This window comes from Arachis hypogaea, chromosome 3 (assembly GCF_003086295.3).
Source record: "Arachis hypogaea cultivar Tifrunner chromosome 3, arahy.Tifrunner.gnm2.J5K5, whole genome shotgun sequence".
Classification (NCBI taxonomy): domain Eukaryota; kingdom Viridiplantae; phylum Streptophyta; class Magnoliopsida; order Fabales; family Fabaceae; genus Arachis; species Arachis hypogaea.
In genome coordinates this window covers 32459454-32480794 of record NC_092038.1, presented here as the reverse complement: position 1 = coordinate 32480794, position 21341 = coordinate 32459454, and the positions used below count along the sequence as shown (strand labels likewise).

Below are 21341 nucleotides of genomic sequence, written 5' to 3'. Positions count from 1 at the left end.
TTCATAAGATAAAGAACGAAAACAATTCTTGAAATATAAATCAAAACATGAATTAAAATAGAAAAATAATAGTATCAATCCATACAATAGACAAAGCTCCTAAAAGTGTGGAATGTCAATTGGCATAGAATGGAATTATCTTTTATATCTAATCCTAATTAATTTAAAATCTAATTTCTAAAATTAAAATAATATCTTTTTTCTATTTTAAAATTTAAATTTAAATCAGAATTAATTAAATAATCCGTGCCTTGTAACGTGGGGACCACTTGGCTTCACTGGATCCGTGCCTAACTTGGCAGAGAGCTGCGCCTTACTTGAGTGCCAAAATGAGGCCCAGAAATCGCCCCCAGCGTTTTCTGCGTTTTCTGCACGTGGTACATGTCACGCGTACGCGTTGAAGGTCTTCTTCGCGTCGCTGCACAAATCTCCAAATCACGCACACGCGTCGCTCCTCGCTGATCATCTCCTTTAATTATTGTGCTCCTTCCATTTGTGCAAGCTTCCTCTCCATCAAATCCAGCCAAATGCTACCTAAAATAAACAAAATTGTACGACACTCAAAGTAGCATCCATAGTGGCTAAAAGATAATTAATTCTTGATTAAACTCAACAATTTAAATACAAATTCACTAGGAAAAGATAAGAAAGATGCTCACGCATCACTCATGGTAATAAAATATATTAAGAAAAATGCAATTATGTAAAAAAAATATTTACACCAATCAATAATTTAGCACACTGTTGCAACTCCCCGGCAACGGCGCCAAAAATTGACGGGTGAAAAAATGCCGGTTAAGAAATTTTAATAACATCAGCGTTGCAAGTACAGTTCCTAACCGACGAAAATTCCACTGTCAATTTAAAAAGGATGTCACAATTTAGAATAAATAACTAGGAGTAGAATTCCCAGATCGTTTCTCTAAGAGTTGACACAAGGTGCAATTTATTGGTCAGGAATGTTCTAAGAAATTTTAGAAGTTGAATATGGAAAAATAAATAACTAGGAGTTAAGCAAGGAGCAATTAACAAGAGATGTTGTGTATTTAAAATAAAAGGCCTTGGCTAGGAGAAGATTAATTGGAGTTTCTACCCTTGTTAGTTTTTCCAAGTATAATAGTAAAAGTTTGTTGTTTCCACTTAGTTATCCTCTAATTAATAAAGGAAAGTCAAGTAGCTAACACTAACTCTGATTCACAAGTCCTAATTGCTTCCCAGGGAGGGATTAGAGTTAGTGAGAATTGAGTTAGATAGCAATTTCCAATTACAAATTAACACTTGAGTTTTCCAATTCAAGGGTTTCCAGTTAATCAACTCCAAATCCAAGTTGAGAGCTCTACTCCATTAACATGAATGCCATTTTCACAAACATGTAAAGGGAGTAGATAGGAGACATGGTAATTAAAGTTGAATTAACAAAAACACAATTAGTACTGATAATTAATGAAAAGGGATTAAACAAGTAATGGAATTAAATGTAAAAACAGTTCATTGCATTAATAAGCTCAGTGTTAACAAAATCCAAACATGAACTCAAGTAACTAAATGGAAAATAAAGGAGTAGAGTAATAGAAAGGCAGACTATAACGATGAAAATTTCAATCGAAGGTAGTAGCAGCTCTCTCCAAATCCAATCCAAAAGCAAAACTAAGGAAATACTAAGAACCCTAGGAGAAGTAGTGTTTCTCTCTCTAGAATTCAAAACTAAAACTAAAACTAAGTGAGAATGAAAGTATGTTCAGTCTCAGCTACACCCCTGCCTTTAGTATGTGTTTTTCGGGCTTGAAACTGGGTCCAAATTGGCCTAGAAATCGCCCCCAGCGACTTTTGATATATGCAGCACGTGACGCTTTGTCACGCGTACGCGTCGGCCACGCGTACGCGTCGCTGGACTTCTGCACAGGTCACGCATACGCGTCGATGTGGACTGCGCCATTTCACGCGCACGCGTGAGCCATGCGTGCGCGTCGCTCCTCGCTTCTAATCTCTTTGGTTTCTTGTGTTCCTTCCACTTTGACATGCCACCTCTTCATCCTTTTAGCCATTCATGCCCTGTAAACCTGAAAACACTTCACAAACACATCACGGCATCGAATGGTAATAAAAGAGAATTAAAAAATTAACAATTTTAAGGCTTAGAAAGCAAGTTTTCAATCATAACACAAAAATTGGGAAGAAAGCGTAAAACATGCAATTTGCATGAAAAAGTGTATGAATGATTGATAAAATCCACTCAATTAAGTACAAGATAAATAATAAAATAGTGGTTTATCACATAGTCATCGTCCGATTCCTCACCCTCAACCTCAATGTCCTGCACTGGACTCGCACAGTGCAACAGACATGGTGCGAGAGGAGGGTCATCCGGTACGAAGTCCAAGGTACCACTATCGGCTCCACCAATGTCACGAACCTCTACTGAAAGCTCCATCACTTGTTCAACCATAATTCTCCCGTGCACGTCAAACATAAGGCGCACATGCTTGTCGCCATCGAGTCAAAATAGACAAATCGAAACACCCCTATTCCCCATCCATGCTAGCATCCTATACCCAACTCGACCAGCCTCTTTTGCCTTCGCACCACCGACGTGAGACAATATCATACTCTTTAACTCTGACAACGAATCCGTTCTTTTACTTCGGAAGAGCGCCAGACTCTCGCACTCAAATATCATCTTGCTGTCACTGTTTCTCATCCGATGGTTGGGATAAACCATCACAATAAAAAAATCACTACTATTAGACATTTTTCCAAATCTCTAGAAAAGAAAAGGGATGAGAAGAAAAATTTGATGATTTCGTGAAGAATGCTAACGGTTTATTGGTCTCTTTATAGAAGTAATATTTTTGTCCTATTATATCTCGTTTATTGTGTCAACGAACGGCCTTAACTTTATCTCGTTTATTATAAACGAGATAAAGTACGTATCATAACGTGTTTATAAATGTGATACGTTGAGATGTGTGCATATTTTATTTGGTTTACACTGTAAATAAAATATAACCATATTGTAAACGAAATAAAATTAAATACGTAAAACGATAAAAACTCTAAAAATTACGTATTTTAATAATTTTAATATTTATTTTATTTATTTAAAAAAATCCTAGATTATACACGATCTTTTTCTATATCTAAAAAAATTAGTCGTTGTTTTTATTTATGATTTTCAATACATTTGACGTTATTTTATTCTACCATTACCCTCTTTTGAAGCAAGAGTAGGTTTTATCGCTTTTTGGTAATAAAAACAAATTCCGAGGGCATTCTTGACAGGTGCCCTCTGCTTTTCCTCAACATCTCAACGCTCTCAATCCCACACTCTCCCACTTTCGCTTCTACCTCATCGGTCGATTACATTTCTTGCTACTTAGGTTTCATCGATCTGTGATTTTTCTCGCCTTCCTTGTTTCCCTATCTCGGTGGTAAAATAAGATTGATCCTTTTTCCTTCTACAGTTTTCCTTGGTTTCCTGATAATAATTAATGTATTCTTATCACAATTCCTGAAATTGAGGTTTTGTTTCAGAATTTGATCGCGGTTGTGGTTCTAGGGTTTCTTTGTTTGTTTGGTTTCGGGGTTTAATTTGATGTGTGGCATGAAGATCGAGGAGTTAGACGATACGGGGAGTAGTAGGGATGAAGAGAAGGGGGAGATGCAGATTGTGAGGGTTGATTCAAAGAGAGCGTTGGTGGGAGCAGTTGCTCGGATCCTGTTTTACCCGACACTCTTGTATAATGTGCTTCGTAACAAGATTGAAGCTGAATTCAGGTGGTGGGATCAAGTTGATGAGGTTTTCTTTTTTACTCTCTTTCTCCTGTGTCTGCGTTCATTCTTGCTCCTTTTACTCTTTTATTTCTGCGTTTTGCTCTGAATTGGAGTGAATTCTCTGATATGCGGGTAGATTTTCACCATTGAATTAGAAACATGAGGCTTAATGTGGGTGGGACCCACCACAAAATCAACTCAATAGCAACAACAGGATGATCGTTTTGTGTTTAGAGCGAATGAGTGATAATTGAAAATGAAGTGATTGCGAGGTGCCATGCCGTTTAATTTGTGATGTGTTTTGTAGTAGTGGTTTAACTAAAGTGTGTTGTTGTTTACAGTTTTTGTTGCTGGGCGCAGTCCCATTCCCCAAAGATGTTCCTCACTTGAAGAAGCTTGGCGTTGGTGGTGTAATAACTCTTAATGAACCGTATGAAACTTTGGTGCCTTCATCATTGTATCATGTAAGTGTTTTTCCCTTTTCCAAATTGGAAAATTTTGAATTTGCGTTTTGTGTAAGCTTTGAAATCTAGGATTTCCAGTTAAGTATTGTTTGTGTGGGTGTGTCATGTTTCGTTGATACTTAGGAATAATGAGTTATTGAATTTTCACAAATAAGCTCATAAGTATTGTCACGATGCCTTGCAATATAGTCGTTTTAGGCTAGAACTATTTCTAATATTCTGGGTTTATTTGTTTCAGGCTCATGGAATTGATCACTTGGTAATTCCCACAAGGGATTATCTCTTTGCCCCCTCCTTTGCTGATATCAGCCGGGCTGTGCAGTTCATTCATCGTGGGTTTTCTTTTGTCTTTGAAATTTAATTTTGGAAGAGCAGGGGTTGGAAGTCTAATGCATCTACCAATGTATGTGTGTGTGCTTTTGTGGATGCAATGTAGGTAACTTCGCCTCACCTTTTGTATTTTGTTACAGAGAATTCAACTTGTGGTAAAACTACTTATGTTCACTGTAAAGCTGGGCGGGGAAGGAGTACAACAATTGTGCTTTGCTATCTGGTGATTTTATGAACTATCTTATACTTGTGATGTGAGGTGGCATCACCTGAAGCTTCGAATGCTAATTGGTTGCCATGTAATGAACCTATGTTTTGCAGATTGAATACAAGCACATGACAGCTGCTGCTGCCCTGGAATATGTGCGGTCTCAAAGACCCAGAGTGATGCTAGCTCCATCGCAATGGAAGGTATGAATGTTGCAGTTTGGTTGGTCATTCTGCCCCCTAACCTTATGAAGGCTAGTGGTATGATGATTGTAATGCTTTCTTTTGATTATCGTACCTCTTCACGGCATTCAACTTTTAATAATCTCTGCATTATCGTGAGCAGGCTGTTCAAAAGTATAGCAAACGCAGACCTTGTTCTTTAGCACGCTCACCCTCATGGGATGCAGTTCTTATAACCAAAGCTGATCTTGAAGGCTACCAGAGCTCTGGTAATGCTGGTATGGAGCTGGCCATTGCTCCTAAAGTGCCAAAGACTAATCCCATGATATCAAGACTATCTTGTCTGTTTGCATCCTTAAAGACATCCGGAAATAGTGTACCCATGACGAGGTGGTTACCGGTTTCTGAGTCACGTGCTTGTTAACCCAGCAAGCCAGGCCAGCTTGACACGGATATGTACAGAAGAAGGTTGTGGAAATAAGTGAAGTTGGATACTTTCCCACAGAGTCGGTGCAATTGTGTTAAATGAGAGTATGCATAGTATGAAAGATAGGGAGGGAAGATTCCTCCATTGTCGTGTTATACGTTGTAGTTCTCTTGTAGATACCTCATGGTCATGGGTGATTACTCCATATGCAAGTTAAATCATTATTGATGTGAAATAAATACAATTACTCAGTTGGTGGCTGAACGGTTGCTTCTGTTTACTGGTACAAGGTCTCTTTCCTGTTCCTTTGCACTTGCCTACTTGCATATTGCCTGCCTGAAGCACAGCTCGTTTTGCAGATCTGACCTCTGTAGCTCTGCCTACTGCTCCAGTTTCTGTTGCAATAGGATTCTAGGAAGGAACAGCGTAATATGTCTTGACGTGTGGATGCAGCCTTGGAGTGTTAGTCATTTATTGTTGCTCCAATTCTGGTGAAAAACTTGGGCTTTGGGTATTGGTCGTAAAAGTATCTTAACTATATATACATACATCACATTGATACATTGTGAAAAGTGTGCGATGCATCAAATAATGAAGTGTTTACAGACACTTAATTTAGTTAAAAGAAATAAAAATAAAATTGTGGATTTTAGAGTGAGAAGTTACAATAAAAATTCACAGATGACACGAGTGGAGCAAAGTATAACCAAGTTAAGACTACAGAAGAGAAAAAAAAGGTTGTATGAAAACGTTAGAATACACTAGGGATTTACACTTAGAGAAGTGTGCTTTAGCAATAGATATCTAGTACCAGGTATCGGTGACCGGTGACAACTAAGTAATCTATTAAGTAATAACCTAATTGGCGTCGATAGTTATGTTGTTGATACAAACTAGTAGCGTTACAGAGGAAAAAAAAAAGGTTTTGTTCATTTTCTGTATGGGAAGCCAAACAGGGTGGCAATGGTGAAAACAATTGCTTAATAAACAAACAAGCATTGAAGGAGGAAAATGTATGCATAGCATTGGTGATGGAGCCCCTTGATTTTGCATTTATGTTTCTTACCACTCTGCATTGCTTGAATATTGCTCTCGTTTTCTGATTATTCTGATTTCTCTATTTTTATCCTTTCTCATGGGCTTGTTTTCTTTTGTTGCTGAGTTGTTCATCCTGCATTTTTTAAATGCCGAACGAAGCCAAAGCTGACATCTCCTGGGGCTAATGGGACTAATATGGCTGTGCTTGATAAACATGGTTGATTATGCTTGCTAATAACAACAATGATAACTTTGATCTAATAGTCTATCTATTATTAAACTTCTGAATAATTTAACAACACTAATAATAAAAAAAAGTTTTAAATAATATATGCTCTTTGACTGAATTTCAAAAAATAAAACATCTCTATTTTTGAAGAAATAGTACATAAAAGTGATCAATATATGAGAAATTTTTACTTATTTTTCGTAAACGTAGAGACTTGTAATGGATTTCCTTTCAAGCCATGTTTCTGGGGATTGGAGGAGTTGGTTTAAGTATGGATTTAATTACTCAGAGTAGAATATGTGCTTGATGAGTCGGACAAGACAAGCCACCTCATGGACTTTCTTCATGCACAGAGAGAAGCCGGGATTGATGGCAAGGTAAATTGTTATCTCTGTGTACTGCTATTTGGACTTTTGCGTTTATGCTACAAAAGTACGATGTACTGAAATATTTGTAAACGGTAGTTGCTTTGATTTGTAAATTTATTTATCACATCCGCAACCTTTTGTTAAGAATTTTTCGGGTTTCTTTTGCGACAATTAATTTTGATATAATTAATTTAATTCCATGTTACATAGGCTTATGTTTTATGTTATGTTTATCATTGCATAGTTCTCGGGATTACTATGTGTTCACAAGATGTTCTTGGAAAGGGATGTTGAGTTATTCGAACAGTGCCAGAGACAACATGCAGAGAAAGAAACCAAAGACAAAGATATTGAAGAGCAGAGGAAACTAACTTGGAAAAGACTAGCAGATGTTGCCACAGAGAATGGGTGGACGATATAGTCACATATTAGCTTCCAAGTATGCCACTCTCCATAATCATGTCATAATTTATGGGTTTATACTTTATATATATAATTGTCAGCCTAATTTTTTACCTACCAATATATTCTATTTCTCACTTTTGGTATAATCAGTATTTTGAAGAGAGCAGTTATTTATGTAACTTTTTGAAAGTTAGTAATTTTTTTAGATGTTCTATGTAGCACTTCCACTTATGATTAAAGATTGTTCGTGAAGTAAGATTGACTTTATTGTTTGAAGAATCACTTGGATTTTTTTGATGACATTTATGTTCTCCTATAACACCTATCTAGCCCAAACGAATTTAAGACTGAATCGAAAAATAGGATAATATATTAAGACATTTTTTTTAATATATTAAGGATGAACAAGTTAGGACAATATATTAATTTAATAGGACTTTGAACAGCAATAAGATTTTGAACAGTTCGTCAATAGCATTAAAGTATAAATTAATTCAATTAATTTTTTTCTTTTAAATTTATACTTAATAAAAATTTTAGTTAGTATTCCTATGTAGATATATTTGACTCCAATATATAGCTCGTCCTACTCAATGCTTGAACTCGTCTATCTTTGAGTGAGGCGAAATATATGTCGGTTCTTCAAGAAACAGGGTGGTGGGTACTTGCAAAGCCATTCTGAAACTCAAGTTAAAAAAAGAGTAAAGTAGTAGAGATGATATTTAGAGTGAATAACGTACTTCTATGCGTAGTTAAGGTTTTGTATTTATAGAGTTATTGTGCTACGGTTACTTCTAATATTGTGAAGGTGTTGAGGATGTTAGCTTATTTATGTGGTAACTGCTCTTTAGTGATGTTTGACTTTATAAGATAAGCTCTAGGAGAGCAAAAGACGTACGTACTTCACATACTCCTGATGTAGCACGTGTTTATTTAATTTTAAGCAGATTCTGATTTATAGTTTTTCCTGAGTCGGATTATTGCCAACAGATCAGTTAGTAATATATTTATAGTTTGAATAAATTTCTACATCCAAGCAAAATACTTAACTAAATCTAACCAAATTGTTATAACCGCGTTTCAAATCACGCGCCTTCTCCTTCCCCTTCTCTGTTTCTTCTTCTTCCGAATTCGCGTACGCATGTTCTTCTTCTTCCCTCCTCCTCTTCCTCCTTTTTCTTTTTTGTTATCTTTCTCTTTTTTATCGTCATCACCAATAACATCAACATTTTGTTAACATCTTTATTGGTTCTGATTTTTTCTGATACCATCGTTAAATAATTTTGATTCATTTCTTAGTTTATTTCGGTTCATTTGTATATTAAATGAGGTTTACTTGATGCTGCTGATAAATATTGACCAAATTATTTATTTCTTAAGTAATTTTGGTTCATTTCTTAATTTATTTGAGGTTCATTTGGGTGATTTAGAAATGAATTCGATGAATTTTTGTTAATGATTAAGTCTTTTTTATTGTTTGTTCAAATCTGAACTAATTTCGGTTCATTTGTGTGCTAATTGAGGTTCATTTGATGCTACTGATAAGTATTGACCAATTTTGTTAGCAAAGAAGAATGAAAATATTCATTATCACTTTATTCAGTTGTATTATATTTCACTTTATTCCATTCAATTAGTCTAGTTTTGAACAAATAGTAAAAAAGATTCAATTATCAATAAAAACACATTGAATTCATTTCTGGATCCAAATGAACCTCAAATAAACTAAGAAATGAACCAAAATTACTTAAGAAATAAAAAACTTGGTCAATACTTAACTGCATCATCAAATGAACCTCAATTAATTCACAAATAAAACGAAATTAGTTTAATTTTAAACAAGCAGTCAAAAAGACTCAATCTTCAACAAAAATACATACAATTTATTTTTGGATCCAAATAAACCTCAATTAAGCTAATAAATGAACTAAAATTACTTAAGGAATAAAAAATTTGGTCCTCAATGAATTTACACATGAACCGAAATTAGTTCAATTTTGAGCAAGCAGTCAAAAAGACTCAATCATCAACAAAAATACATCAAATTTATTTTTAGATCCAAATGAACTTCAATTAAAAGGAGGAAAAGAAAAAATACAGCAACAATAGCAGCAATAAAAGAACGACGATTGAGAGAAAACATGTGAAGAAGAAGAAGGAACGCGAAGACAAAGAATGAGTAAAGCGAAGAAGAAGGAAGAACGCGAAAAAGAAGGAACGCAAAGACGAAGAAGGATATATTTGCGTTATTGAAGCGCGCATGTGTACAAACTGGTGTAATAAAAAGGATTTTTGTTGAGTTTGGACCAACTTAATTAAATTTGATAAAAATTATAGTTTATACGATCAAAATTGGTAGATTAAGGGTTATTGATCTATACTTGAAGTTTAGTATCATACCATGTGTTAGGCAAAAAAAAATATTATTATTTAAAAAAAATTATTTTAAGTAAATAAATATAATATAATATTATTATCAACTTATGAAGTCAGTTTCAATATATTTTAAGTGAAGCTTCTAATTAACACTAGTAAAGGAGCAGTTTAATGTAAAATTTGAATTAGGTCTGGATTATAGGAAATGCTATGTGTAGGAGCAGTTATCAACATAGAGCGTTAAAGTAGGGTGTAGAACGGTCGTCGAGGAAAAAAGTCCAGACGGTTATTCGAATTTTTAAAATTGACGAAGATCACTATAGGAATAACTGTTAGAGCTGACGTTAGATTAGTCTATAAATAGAGTTTTAAATAAACATTGTAATCAGTTCAGTTCTTCTTGGAAAATACTTGGAAACTCAAAAACGTTCTTAGCCTCCCTAATATCACAGAGTAAAACTGAGAATCTTAAGTAATTCCTCTGAAGCCTGAACTTAAACTTGTACTTTATTTTCCAAAGTTCTTTATTTTTATTTATTCGTCTTTATCTTCTTCTTCCATTCTCTTTTAATTTATGCATTTTACTTTGCCTCCGCCACCTTGCATGTTTTCTTTTTATCTTTAATTTTACTTTTAAAACTACAATTGAGACCTTGAGACACCCACAAAGAGTCATTTCTGCTCATTGAATTAAGATTGGAAAACAAAACTCGAAAATTGTTGATTTATTTGTTGTTAACATTAGAACAAAAAATCGAGTAAAACAAATTGGCACGTGTAGTGGGACATTGTCAATAGATTGTAATTTGTCAAAAGAAAAAATTCAGGAATTTTGAATTTGCATGTGGTTACATAGTGGGAAGATTGTGTTTCCAGAGACCAAGAAATTAGCGTCAGTTGTCATGTCAAATACATCTGAAGCATCTTCTTCTACTTTCAGCGATGAGACTAGAGGAAATGAGTTCGGAAATTCTCCCGTGATTTCAAACACAGAGCATACGCTGCTGTCAGTGAGGCATGATGGCATTGGTCATGCCCATCCAGCGCTAAATGCAACTCAGATAAATACCATGGGGTGGCTGCCTTATGGTTGCCACCAGGGTATGTCCCCTCCATGGTGACACAAAAATTGTCTATGCCTCTCTACTCAATATTTGAAAATCCTTCTTACTAAAATCCGTATGTCATGTCAAATGTATCAGTTTCTGGGGTGTCAAGTTCACATATATCACAACAAAACTTGCTATATGCCATTAATTTAGGAAATAATAGCGTATATAATTCAACTACACCCACTACTACTAGGATAGAAAATTCTAGGCCCGTTTTTCCTGACATGTCGAGAACAATGTCTGTTAATCAATCTAGTCAAACTGTCAGATCTTTAGCAAATATTAGGCAACAGATGGGTGAAAGCTACTATGATCTAGTAAGCATGTTAACTCATCAAATGGTAACTATTCTGAGTCTTTTCTTAGAAAGCACAAATATTAAAATTGAACAGTTAAGTAGACAAGTTAATAGAATTGCTATTGTTATAAATTTAGAAGAAAATGGCAACTATGGTTTAGGATTCGATAATGTCAACCAAAATGATTGAGCAATTCCTAATTATAATGTTCAGATGTCTAGACATGGTCAGAATGCTGATAATATGTTAGAAAGACTTAGGCAAAATAATATCGGGGGGCAAGATGTCAATCAAGTGATTGAACAAATTCTAAAAAGATTGGAATTTAATGTTGGATTTGCAAATCAACCTTAGTTTATATCTCCTTTTACTGAATTTATCCAACAAACAAACTGAATTGCCTGAGGGATGAAAGTTTTCTAAGTCATTAACTACATTTTCTAGAGAAGATGAAGAATCGTCAGTAGAGCACATTACTCGCTATACTATCGAAATCAACGAAGTAGTATCAAATGAGTATTTAAAGATGAAATTCTTTTCCTCCTCATTGACAAGAAATGCCTTTATATGATTTTTTAACGTAAAGTCAAATTCAATTCACTCTTGGATGAAATTAGAAAAAGATTTTCATAAACAATTTTTTCGTAGTGAATTAAAAATTAGTTTAAGTGATTTATTCTCTATCAAACGCAAAGTTGGAGAATCAATTGATAAGTATTTGGCTAGATTCAAAAACATGAGAAATAGATATTTTACTCCAATTTCAGATTTTAAAATTGTCAAAATAGCTATATATATAAATGGATTAGAATTTGGAATTAGGAAAAAGTTTGTAAATCGACACTATCATGACATGACTCAACTTCTTGAAAATGTTAGACAAATTGAACAGTTGAAAGCTAAGAAAGAAGAGAAGTATAAAAAGATGATAAAAGAAAGATTGAATATTTATCAAATATCTCATTAAATAAGCAATATAGAGGATAATCCAAAAGAAATTTTTGAAATATAAGATAAATGACTTTTCTGCAAATAAGAGATAATTTTGATAAACAAAAAATACGACAAAAGTGATCTCATCTTCTTTGTTTTTTTTTATTGGTTTTTATTTTTTTCATTCTTATCTTTATTTTTCTTTTCTCTCTTCTTTCTCTGCTTCTTTATCTCTTTTCTCTTTTTTATTCATCCTAATCTTCTTTACATTATCTTTCTCATTTTTCTTATCTTTTAAATTCCTATTTCTTTCTTGTCTTTTGGTTTTAACTTTTATTTACCTTGTTATGGTTTTATTTATTTTTTAAATGCATCAAGTTTAAAATTTTAGACAAAAATAATTTGTCATTGACATTTGGGTATGTAATTCATAAGTACAAAAGCCTAATTGACTTAAAAATTCTATTGAGTCTATTGGCGCTTGGAGTCAAAACTATTAGAATGTTAGTGTGGAGATTTTATAGGATTAAAAATTTTATCAAATCTAATTGACACCTAGAGCTTAATATATGAAAGAGACGACTTCACGAAATTAAGATTCTGTTACTTTCGAAGTTAGAAAAATTGTGTCAATTAAAACAATGAAAGTGTATGTGTCAAAAACTCTCAAGTGAAATACCAAAGATTAAAACAAAGGTCAATTGATACATATTTAATGTGTCAAAATTAGAACAGATATCATTTGACATACTTAAAAGCTTCATACAAAAGAATAAACTCTATTGACAATTCAACTATTAATGTAAAAATTTTATAGGCTTAAAAATTCTGTTAAGTCTAATACTAGTAGACATTAAATTTGTCAAGTAGATGTGTCCAAAGTGTCAATTAACTCTCAGTGTCAAAGATAAGATAAATATCAATAAACAACTAAATTTTCTCACTTTTCAATCATTGCATATCTTCAAGTAAAAAATCTTGGGGGCATTTTATTAGACAAAAAAATATTATTACTTAAAAAAAGAGTTATTTTAAGTAAGTAAATATAATATAATATCATTATCAATGAAGCCAGTTTCAATATATTTTAAGTGAAGTTTCTAATTAACACTAGTAAAGGAGCAGTTTTATGTAAAATTTGAATTAGGCTTGGATTATACGACATTATATGTGCAGGAGCAGTATCAACATAGAGCGTTAAAGTAGGGTGCAGAACAGTCGTCAAGGAAACAAGTGTGAATGGTTATTCAAATTTAAAAACTGACGAAGATCATTATAGGAGTAACTGTCAGTTGACATTAGATTAGTCTATAAATAGAGTTTTGGCAAACATTATAATCAGTTCGGTTTTTCTTGAAAAACACTTGGAAACTCAAAAATGCTCTCAGCCTCCCTGACATTATAGAGTAAAATTATAAATTTTAAGTAATTTCTCTAAAGTCTGAACTCAAATTTGTACTTTATTTTTTATTTTTAATCAAAATTTTTTATTTTTATTTGTTCGTCTTCATCTTCTTCTATTCTCTTTTAATTTATGCATTTTACTTTGCTTCTGATATCTTACATATTTTTTTATCTTTAATTTTACTTTCAAAACTACACACCCACAACAAGAGTCGTTTCGACTCTTTGAATTAAGATTATGAAATAAAATTCAAAAATTGTTAATTTATTTGTTGTTAACATTAGAATAAAATATCGAATAAAACACCATAATTTTATACAATCAAAGTGCGTTCAATTAACAATTAGTAATATATTTGGTTTTCAATTAGAATTTTTTTTCTATTTGCATCAGAACAAAATGTACAACAGAAACTATTATCGAATAAGTACACGACCTACACATGATGCCTGCTATACACTAATAATTTATGCTGTATAAATATTAACACGGATACAAAATACAATACGATATGAGATATGTGGATATATACGAATTTTATATTTTTATAAGATACGAATATATATATATATATATATATATATATATATAAAATATAAAATATAAAATATAAAATATTTTTTTAGATAAATTATAATTATATTTTGTTATTTAATTAATATTAAAATATAAATATATTTTTAATTATTTTTAATATTTTTAATTATATAAAATATTTAATTTTTTTATTTTAACAAATAATAATATATATTATTTTTAAAATTATTTTAAAATTACATGTTAAAAATAAAATTATACACATTGATATACAATGGTATTTAAATATATTTAAGTGTATCTATTTTTTTATTTTTTTATTAAGATACCATTAAATATAAAAAATAAGTATTAGACAAATATTGATAAATATCATGTTTAAAATGTGTCATAAATAGGCAATACCATTCATAACAATTATAAAATATGTTAAGATAAGTATATGATGTGGATGGCCATTAATATGGGCGGCTCAGTTTTTCTATATTGAAAGAAGCAAGTTATAGACGAAATAATATTAATGAAGTTTGAAAAGTAAAATCTTGTATGTCTATAAAAGTATGTACAGGGCAAAATGAATACATATAACAAGCAATAAAATAATTCTCTCTCCTTTTTTACTTTACAAATATTTTTCTCTCTCTTTTATCTCTGTGTGGTTTTAAGCTACAATAATTATAATATTAGTAAATATATATAGATTACTTATATTATAGTGAAATAAGAGTATATTTATATTTCTCTTTTTTATATTTATTATATCTTCTTTATTTATTTTATAACATATTATCAGCACAAGACTCTGATCAAATTTTAGGAAGACTTAGGTAACAAATTTTTATTATGTCAAAACTCTCTCATCTTGAATTTAATACTTTTGATATATCTGAAAATAATTATTTATCATGGATACTAGATGCTAAAATCTATCTTGATTTAATGGATCTTAGAGATACCATTAAAGCTGAAAATAATACATCCCAGAAGGATAAAACCAAAGTCATGATTTTTCTTCGTCGTCATCTTGACGTATGATTGAAAAATGAATATCTCACATTAAAAGATCATGTAGATCTGTGGAAAGACCTTGAGGAAAGGTACAATCATAAAAAAAAGTGATACTTCCTCAAGCCCGATATGTTAGAGAAAACTTTTTCAACCTTCCATGCCTCGAATGTGCTCATGCAACAGCGGTATCGAGAAAAAAGATTTAAAAAATATTTTGAGCTAATTTATTGCCTTTTTGTTGCTGAACGCAACAATGAATCGCTTTTAAGAAATCATGAAGCGCGCCCAGCTGGCGCCGCCCCCATTTCCTGAAGTAAATACGGCAAATCATTACCCCAGAAGAGGTAAATGGCAAGGTTTTAGTAACAAGAAAAATTATGGAAGGAATCGGAATTATATTCACAAGAAAGGATTTCATTAGAAGTGGGATAAAGAAAGAAACTCTGGGAAAATAAATCAACAGAGGATAAGTGTTTCCGTTGTGGTGGAAAGGGTCATTAGTCACGTACCCGTCGTACTCTAAGGCACCTAGTCGATCTTTATCAAGTATCTTTGAAAAAGGATGACAAAGGAAAGGAAACAAATTTTGTTTCAAATGATGCTAAAAATTTCACCACTCATTTTGATGATGTATTTGATTTTTTTGAGGATCCTGAAAGAAATATTGGTCATTTGATCAATGATGGAATAGTTTAATATGTGTGTTTGTTAAGTATTCATGTGAATAAATAATGTAAGAAACTTGTTAAGTTTTATGCATTTGAATTTCAAAATTACTGAATATACCAAGATGATAATGAAATTTTTAGTATATACTATAATTTTTAGAAAAGTATTTTCAATCAAGGAAATAATTTTATTGCGTAAATATTTCAACTCATTTTATTATTATTTGTCTTTGAAGAGAATGGCAAGGACATATAGTGAGGATGTTTGACTTGCGGATAGTGCAAGTCCGCACACCATTCTCAAAAGTGATATATATTTTACCCATGTGTCAAAAGAAGAATATGTTAATAATATTATTGGCTCGGGCAATGTGATAGAAGGCTCTAGAGGAGCTATAACTTTGTTTCCTGGAGGAACAAAATTCATAATAAATAATGCACTATTATCTACCAAGTCTCTGAGAAACTTGTTGAGTTTTAAAGATATTCGCCGAAATGGATATCATATTGAGACTATGAATGAGGGAAGTCATGAGTACTTATGTATCACAACTCGTGATTCAAATAAAAATGTTATATTAGAAAAGTTGTCATCACTTTCATCTGGGTTATATTATACCAAGATTAGTGCAATTGAATCACATGCCACTATAAACTAGAAGTTTACTAGCCCAAATGAATTCATAACTTGGAACGATCGATTGGGTCATCCGAGAACAACCATGATGAGGAGAATTATTGAAAACTCCCATAGACATTCACTAAAGAACCAAAAGATTCTTAAATCTAGTTAATTTTGTTGTGCTGCATGTTCTCAAGGGAAGTTAATTTTAAGGGTAAAGATTGGATTTGAGTCCCCTGAATTCCTAGAAAGGATTCAAGGTGATATATGTGGACCTATTCATCCACCATGTAGATCTTTTAGATATTTTATGGTCCTAATAGACGCATCTTCGAGATGGTCACATGTGTGCTTATTGTCTTCTCGCAACCTGGCGTTTGCAAGATTACTGGCTCAAATGATTAGATTAAAAGCACAATTTACAGAAAATCCAATCAAAGCAATTCGTCTTGATAATACTGGTGAATTTACTTTCCAAACTTTTGATGCTTATTGTATGGCTAATGGAATAAGTGTTGAACATCCAGTAGCTCATGTTCACACACAAAATTGGTTAGTAGAATCACTTATTAAACGCCTCCAATTAATTGCTAGACCCTTACTTATGAGAACAAATCTCTCAACCTCGGTTTGGGGTATGCTATTTTACATGCCGCCACACTTATTCGTTTGAGACCAACGAGTTACCATAAATTTTCTCCTATGCAATTAGCCTTTGGCCAACAGCCAAATGTTTCCCATTTAAGAATATTTGGGTATGCAATATATGTTCCCATTGCACCACCTTCTCGCACCAAAATGGAACCCCAAAGAAAATTAGGGATATATGTTCGATATGATTCTCCTTTTATAGTGAGGTATCTTGCGATACAATGCAAACTGAGGATATATTTAAATCCCAATTTGTGGATTGTCATTTTAATGAATCAAAATTTCTAACATTAGGGGGAGAGAATAAGCTTCCTGAAAAGGAACTTAATTGAAATGCATCATTTTTTATGCATTTGGATCCTTGATCTAGACAATGTGAACTAGAAGTTCAAAAGATTATACATTTGCAAAGAATAGCAAATGAATTGCCAGATGCATTTTCTGATATAAAGAGAATAACCAAATCTTATATACCAGCGGAAAATGCCCCAATTCGAATTGATGCCCTAGTTGGACAAATTGCCACTGATGCAAATGAACACCAGAAGCGTCGCCAGCCTGTCGCTTCCAAAGACAAAAATCCTCGAAAGAGAAAAGAGGTAAATACTATTCCTGTTGAAAAAGACATAGTAAAGACACCTGCAGTTGTCCAAAATTATGATATAATTTTAATGCCAGAAGACGTTTAGGTACCTGATAATTGTGAAAATAATAAGATCTCGATAAATTATGTCTTTACAGAAGAGAAATGAGACCGAAATAAGACAATTGTCAATGAAAATCATTGTATATAATGTGGCATTAAATATCATGCATGAAAGTAAGGATTTTGAGCCAAGATCAGTCAATGAATGTCGACAAAGAAATGATTGGCCAAAATGGGAAGAAGCCATGAAAGTTGAATTAGACTCACTTACAAAACGTGAAGTCTTTGGACCTGTAGTCCGTACACTAGAAGATGTAAAATCTGTTAGATATAGGTGGGTATTTGTGAGAAAACGAAATGAGAAAAATGAAATTGTACGCTACAAAGCTCAACTTATGGCACAAGATTTTTCACAAAGGCCCGGTATAGATTATGAAGAAACATATTCCCTTGCAGTAGATGCAATAACATTGCAATATTTGGTTAGTTTATCCGCATACCATAAATTGTATATGCATTTAATGGATGTGGTAACAACCTACTTATACGGCTCATTAAATCGGGATATCTATATGAAAGTCCCTGAAGGACTAAAGATGTCTAAACCATCTAATGAATATTCGCAGGGGTTATACTCAGTTAAATTGCAAAGATTTTTATATGGTCTAAAGCAATCTAGATGAATGTGGTATAATCGTCTTACTGAGTATCTGGCCAAAAATGGATTCAAGAATGATGATATCTGTCCATGTGTTTTCATAAAGAAATCTGCATCAGGATTCATTATAATTACTGTGTACATTGATGATTTAAATATCATTAGAACTCCTGAAAAGATTCCAACAATTATTAAAACTCTAAAAGAAGAGTTTGAGATGAAAGATCTTGGAAAGACTAAATTTTATCTCGGCATGCAGATCGAGCATATGAAAAATGGAATCTTTATTCATCAAACAACATACACAGAAAAGATCTTGAAGAAATTTTATATGGATAAGTCATATCCATTAAGTACCCTAATGATTGTAAGATCTTTGGATGTGGAAAAGGATCAATTCCGTCCTAAAGAAGAGAATGAAGATATCCTTGGTCCTGAAGTACCATATCTTAGTGCCATTGGAGCCCTAATGTATCTTGCTAATAATATACGATCCGATATATCATTTGTTGTGAATTTACTAGTAAGGTATAGTTCCTCTCCAACCAGAAAACATTGGAATAGAATCAAACAAATCTGTCGATATCTTCATGGAATGGTTGATATGGGATTGTTTTATCCCTATGGATCCAACTCACAATTAGTTGGGTATGCAGATGCAGGATACTTGTCTGATCCACATAAAGAGAGATCTCAAACAAGATACCTGTTCACATATGGTGGTACAGCTATATCATGGAGGTCCACGAAACAGACGATAGCAACAACCTCCTCTAATTATGCTGAAATACTAGCGATACATGAAGCTAGTCGCGAGTGTTTTTGGCTTAAGAGTTTGATCCAATATATTATGTCATCATGTGGATTGATTGATCGGAAGATAGTTCCAACTGTCTTGTTTGAAGATAATACAACATGCATTGCTCAACTTAAGGGCGGATATATCAAAGACGATAGAACAAAGCATATTTCTCCCAAATTATTATTCACTCATGATCTTCAAAATCAAGGGACAATTGATGTCCAACAGATTCGATCAAGTGATAATCTGACAGATTTATTCACAAAATCACTCCCAAAATCCTTTTTTGAAAGATTGGTACATGAGATTGGGATGCGCCGATTTCGAGACATTAAATGATGTTGACAAGAGGAGGTGACTGTACTCTTTTTTCCTTGGTCAGGTTTTGTTCCTATTGGGTTTTTTTTACAAGGTTTTTAATGAGGTAGTCCCTATCACAAAGGATATTGTACTCTTTTCTTTTACTAAAATTTTTTTCCATTAGATTTTTCTTTAATAAAATTTTAATGAGGCAATAATCATAAATGGTCATTCAAAGAGAGTGTTAAGATAAGTATATGATGTGGATGACCATTAATATGGCCGGCTCAGTTTCCCATATTGAAAGAAGCAAGTTATAGACGAAACAATATTAATGAAGTTTGAAAAGTAAAATCTTGTATGCCTATAAAAATATGTACGTGGCAAATGGAATACATATAACAAGCAATAAAACAATTTTCTCTCTTTTTTACCTTACAAATATTCTTCTTTTTCTTTTATTTTTGTGTGATTTTAAACTACAATAATTATAATATTAATAAATATATATAGATTACTTATATTATAGATAAGAACATATTTATATTTTTCTATTTTATATTTATTATATCTTCCTTAATTATTTTACAATAAAATAGAATTATAAAATGGATCGGAAATGTTGTCCAACCACGCATAGCGCGGGTATTTATTCTAGTGTGTGTATATATATATTGGGAGAGTGCACTAGGATTACGAGCATTCCTCCTGCAACTTCTTTATGGGACCAAATCTCTGCCACACAAGCCAAACTGCCCCACGACTACTACTACTCTTACACTTATCACTTATGTTCCCTTCCAAAGCATCCAAAGTCTCCCATAAAGAGAAAGTCCTCCATACTACACTACTGCTACACACACATGCATATTCCATTCCCAACAACTAATTCATATATCACGAATATAATCATTTATAATCTCTATTTTTCCTTTGTTTTTAATAATGATTGTTAAGCAAGCATCAATCTGACACAAACAGTACTAACACATATCATATAGTAGATCCATGGCTACTAATATATATATTATTTTATATATACACACGGTGAGTGAACGTATAGTTGTTATACGCAGTCAATCAAAAAGAGAAAAGAAAATGAAAGAACCTAAAAAGTTTATTCTTGTCTTCTCATCCCTATTCAACACGCACCTTTATTCCCAACAGAAACTACAATGAAATTACCTATTCATCTTAGCTTTATTGCATGAACATTATTCCATGGAATTACACAAAAGGATTAGCATGCATGTTACTCTCTCTCTCTCTCTCTCTCTCTCTCTCTCTCTCTCTCTCTCTCTCTCTCTCTCTCTCTCTCTCTCTCTCTCTCTCTCTCTCTCTCTCTCTCTCTCTCTCTCTGATAAACACATCTTTACTCCAATAATACCGTAGGAAAAAGCTCGAATCTAACGAAGAATAAAGCAGTAAAGATGTGCCTGTCTCCTATACTATATGATATCATCTATATATGATATATCACTCTCTAGCTTTCCCAAATACTAAACAGAAAAAGTAACCCTAGCACATAGAATGCAACTTGTCTTGTGTCATTCAAAATAAAAGACCTACTCATCAGTCATCAGTAATAATTTCAATAATAAATTTTGAACTTGGGTTCCCTCCTTCTCCTTATTACTGGATAGATCATAGAGATAGGAATATATGAAAGAGCAAGTCATAAAGGCCTATAGAGAAGCAAAGTGTACCCTAGCAAACCATCAACCGTAACTAACTAAATATATAAATTTCACAACCACTGAATTTTGCAGGAAAACGTGTGCGCGTGTTTCTATTCTATTACTATTATTTCTGTACATATATTGCAGTTCAAATTCATGTGTAGAGTACTACTGTTTGGTCAGTTAAAGGACCCATCAAAACTAAAAGATCTTATCGCAACTC

At 32.7% G+C, this 21341-nt stretch overlaps 1 protein-coding gene and 1 long non-coding RNA gene across 2 annotated transcripts; both read left to right on the top strand.

Annotated features, from left to right (window-relative positions):
- Positions 1–3165: 3165 nt before the first annotated feature.
- LOC112790161 (phosphatidylglycerophosphate phosphatase PTPMT2) lies at positions 3166–6034 on the top strand. Its single transcript, XM_025832431.3, has 7 exons — positions 3166–3428; positions 3532–3796; positions 4113–4235; positions 4474–4567; positions 4706–4788; positions 4887–4976; positions 5119–6034. Exons 2-7 carry the CDS (start codon positions 3593–3595, stop codon positions 5377–5379), a joined length of 855 nt encoding a protein of 284 aa, XP_025688216.1. The 5' UTR covers positions 3166–3428; positions 3532–3592; the 3' UTR covers positions 5380–6034.
- A 475-nt stretch (positions 6035–6509) lies between these two features.
- On the top strand, positions 6510–7701 carry LOC140183761 (uncharacterized). The gene is made up of 3 exons (XR_011879716.1): positions 6510–6637; positions 6939–7026; positions 7262–7701. It is a non-coding gene; the product is annotated as an uncharacterized lncRNA (long non-coding RNA).
- The last annotated feature ends 13640 nt before the right edge of the window (positions 7702–21341 follow it).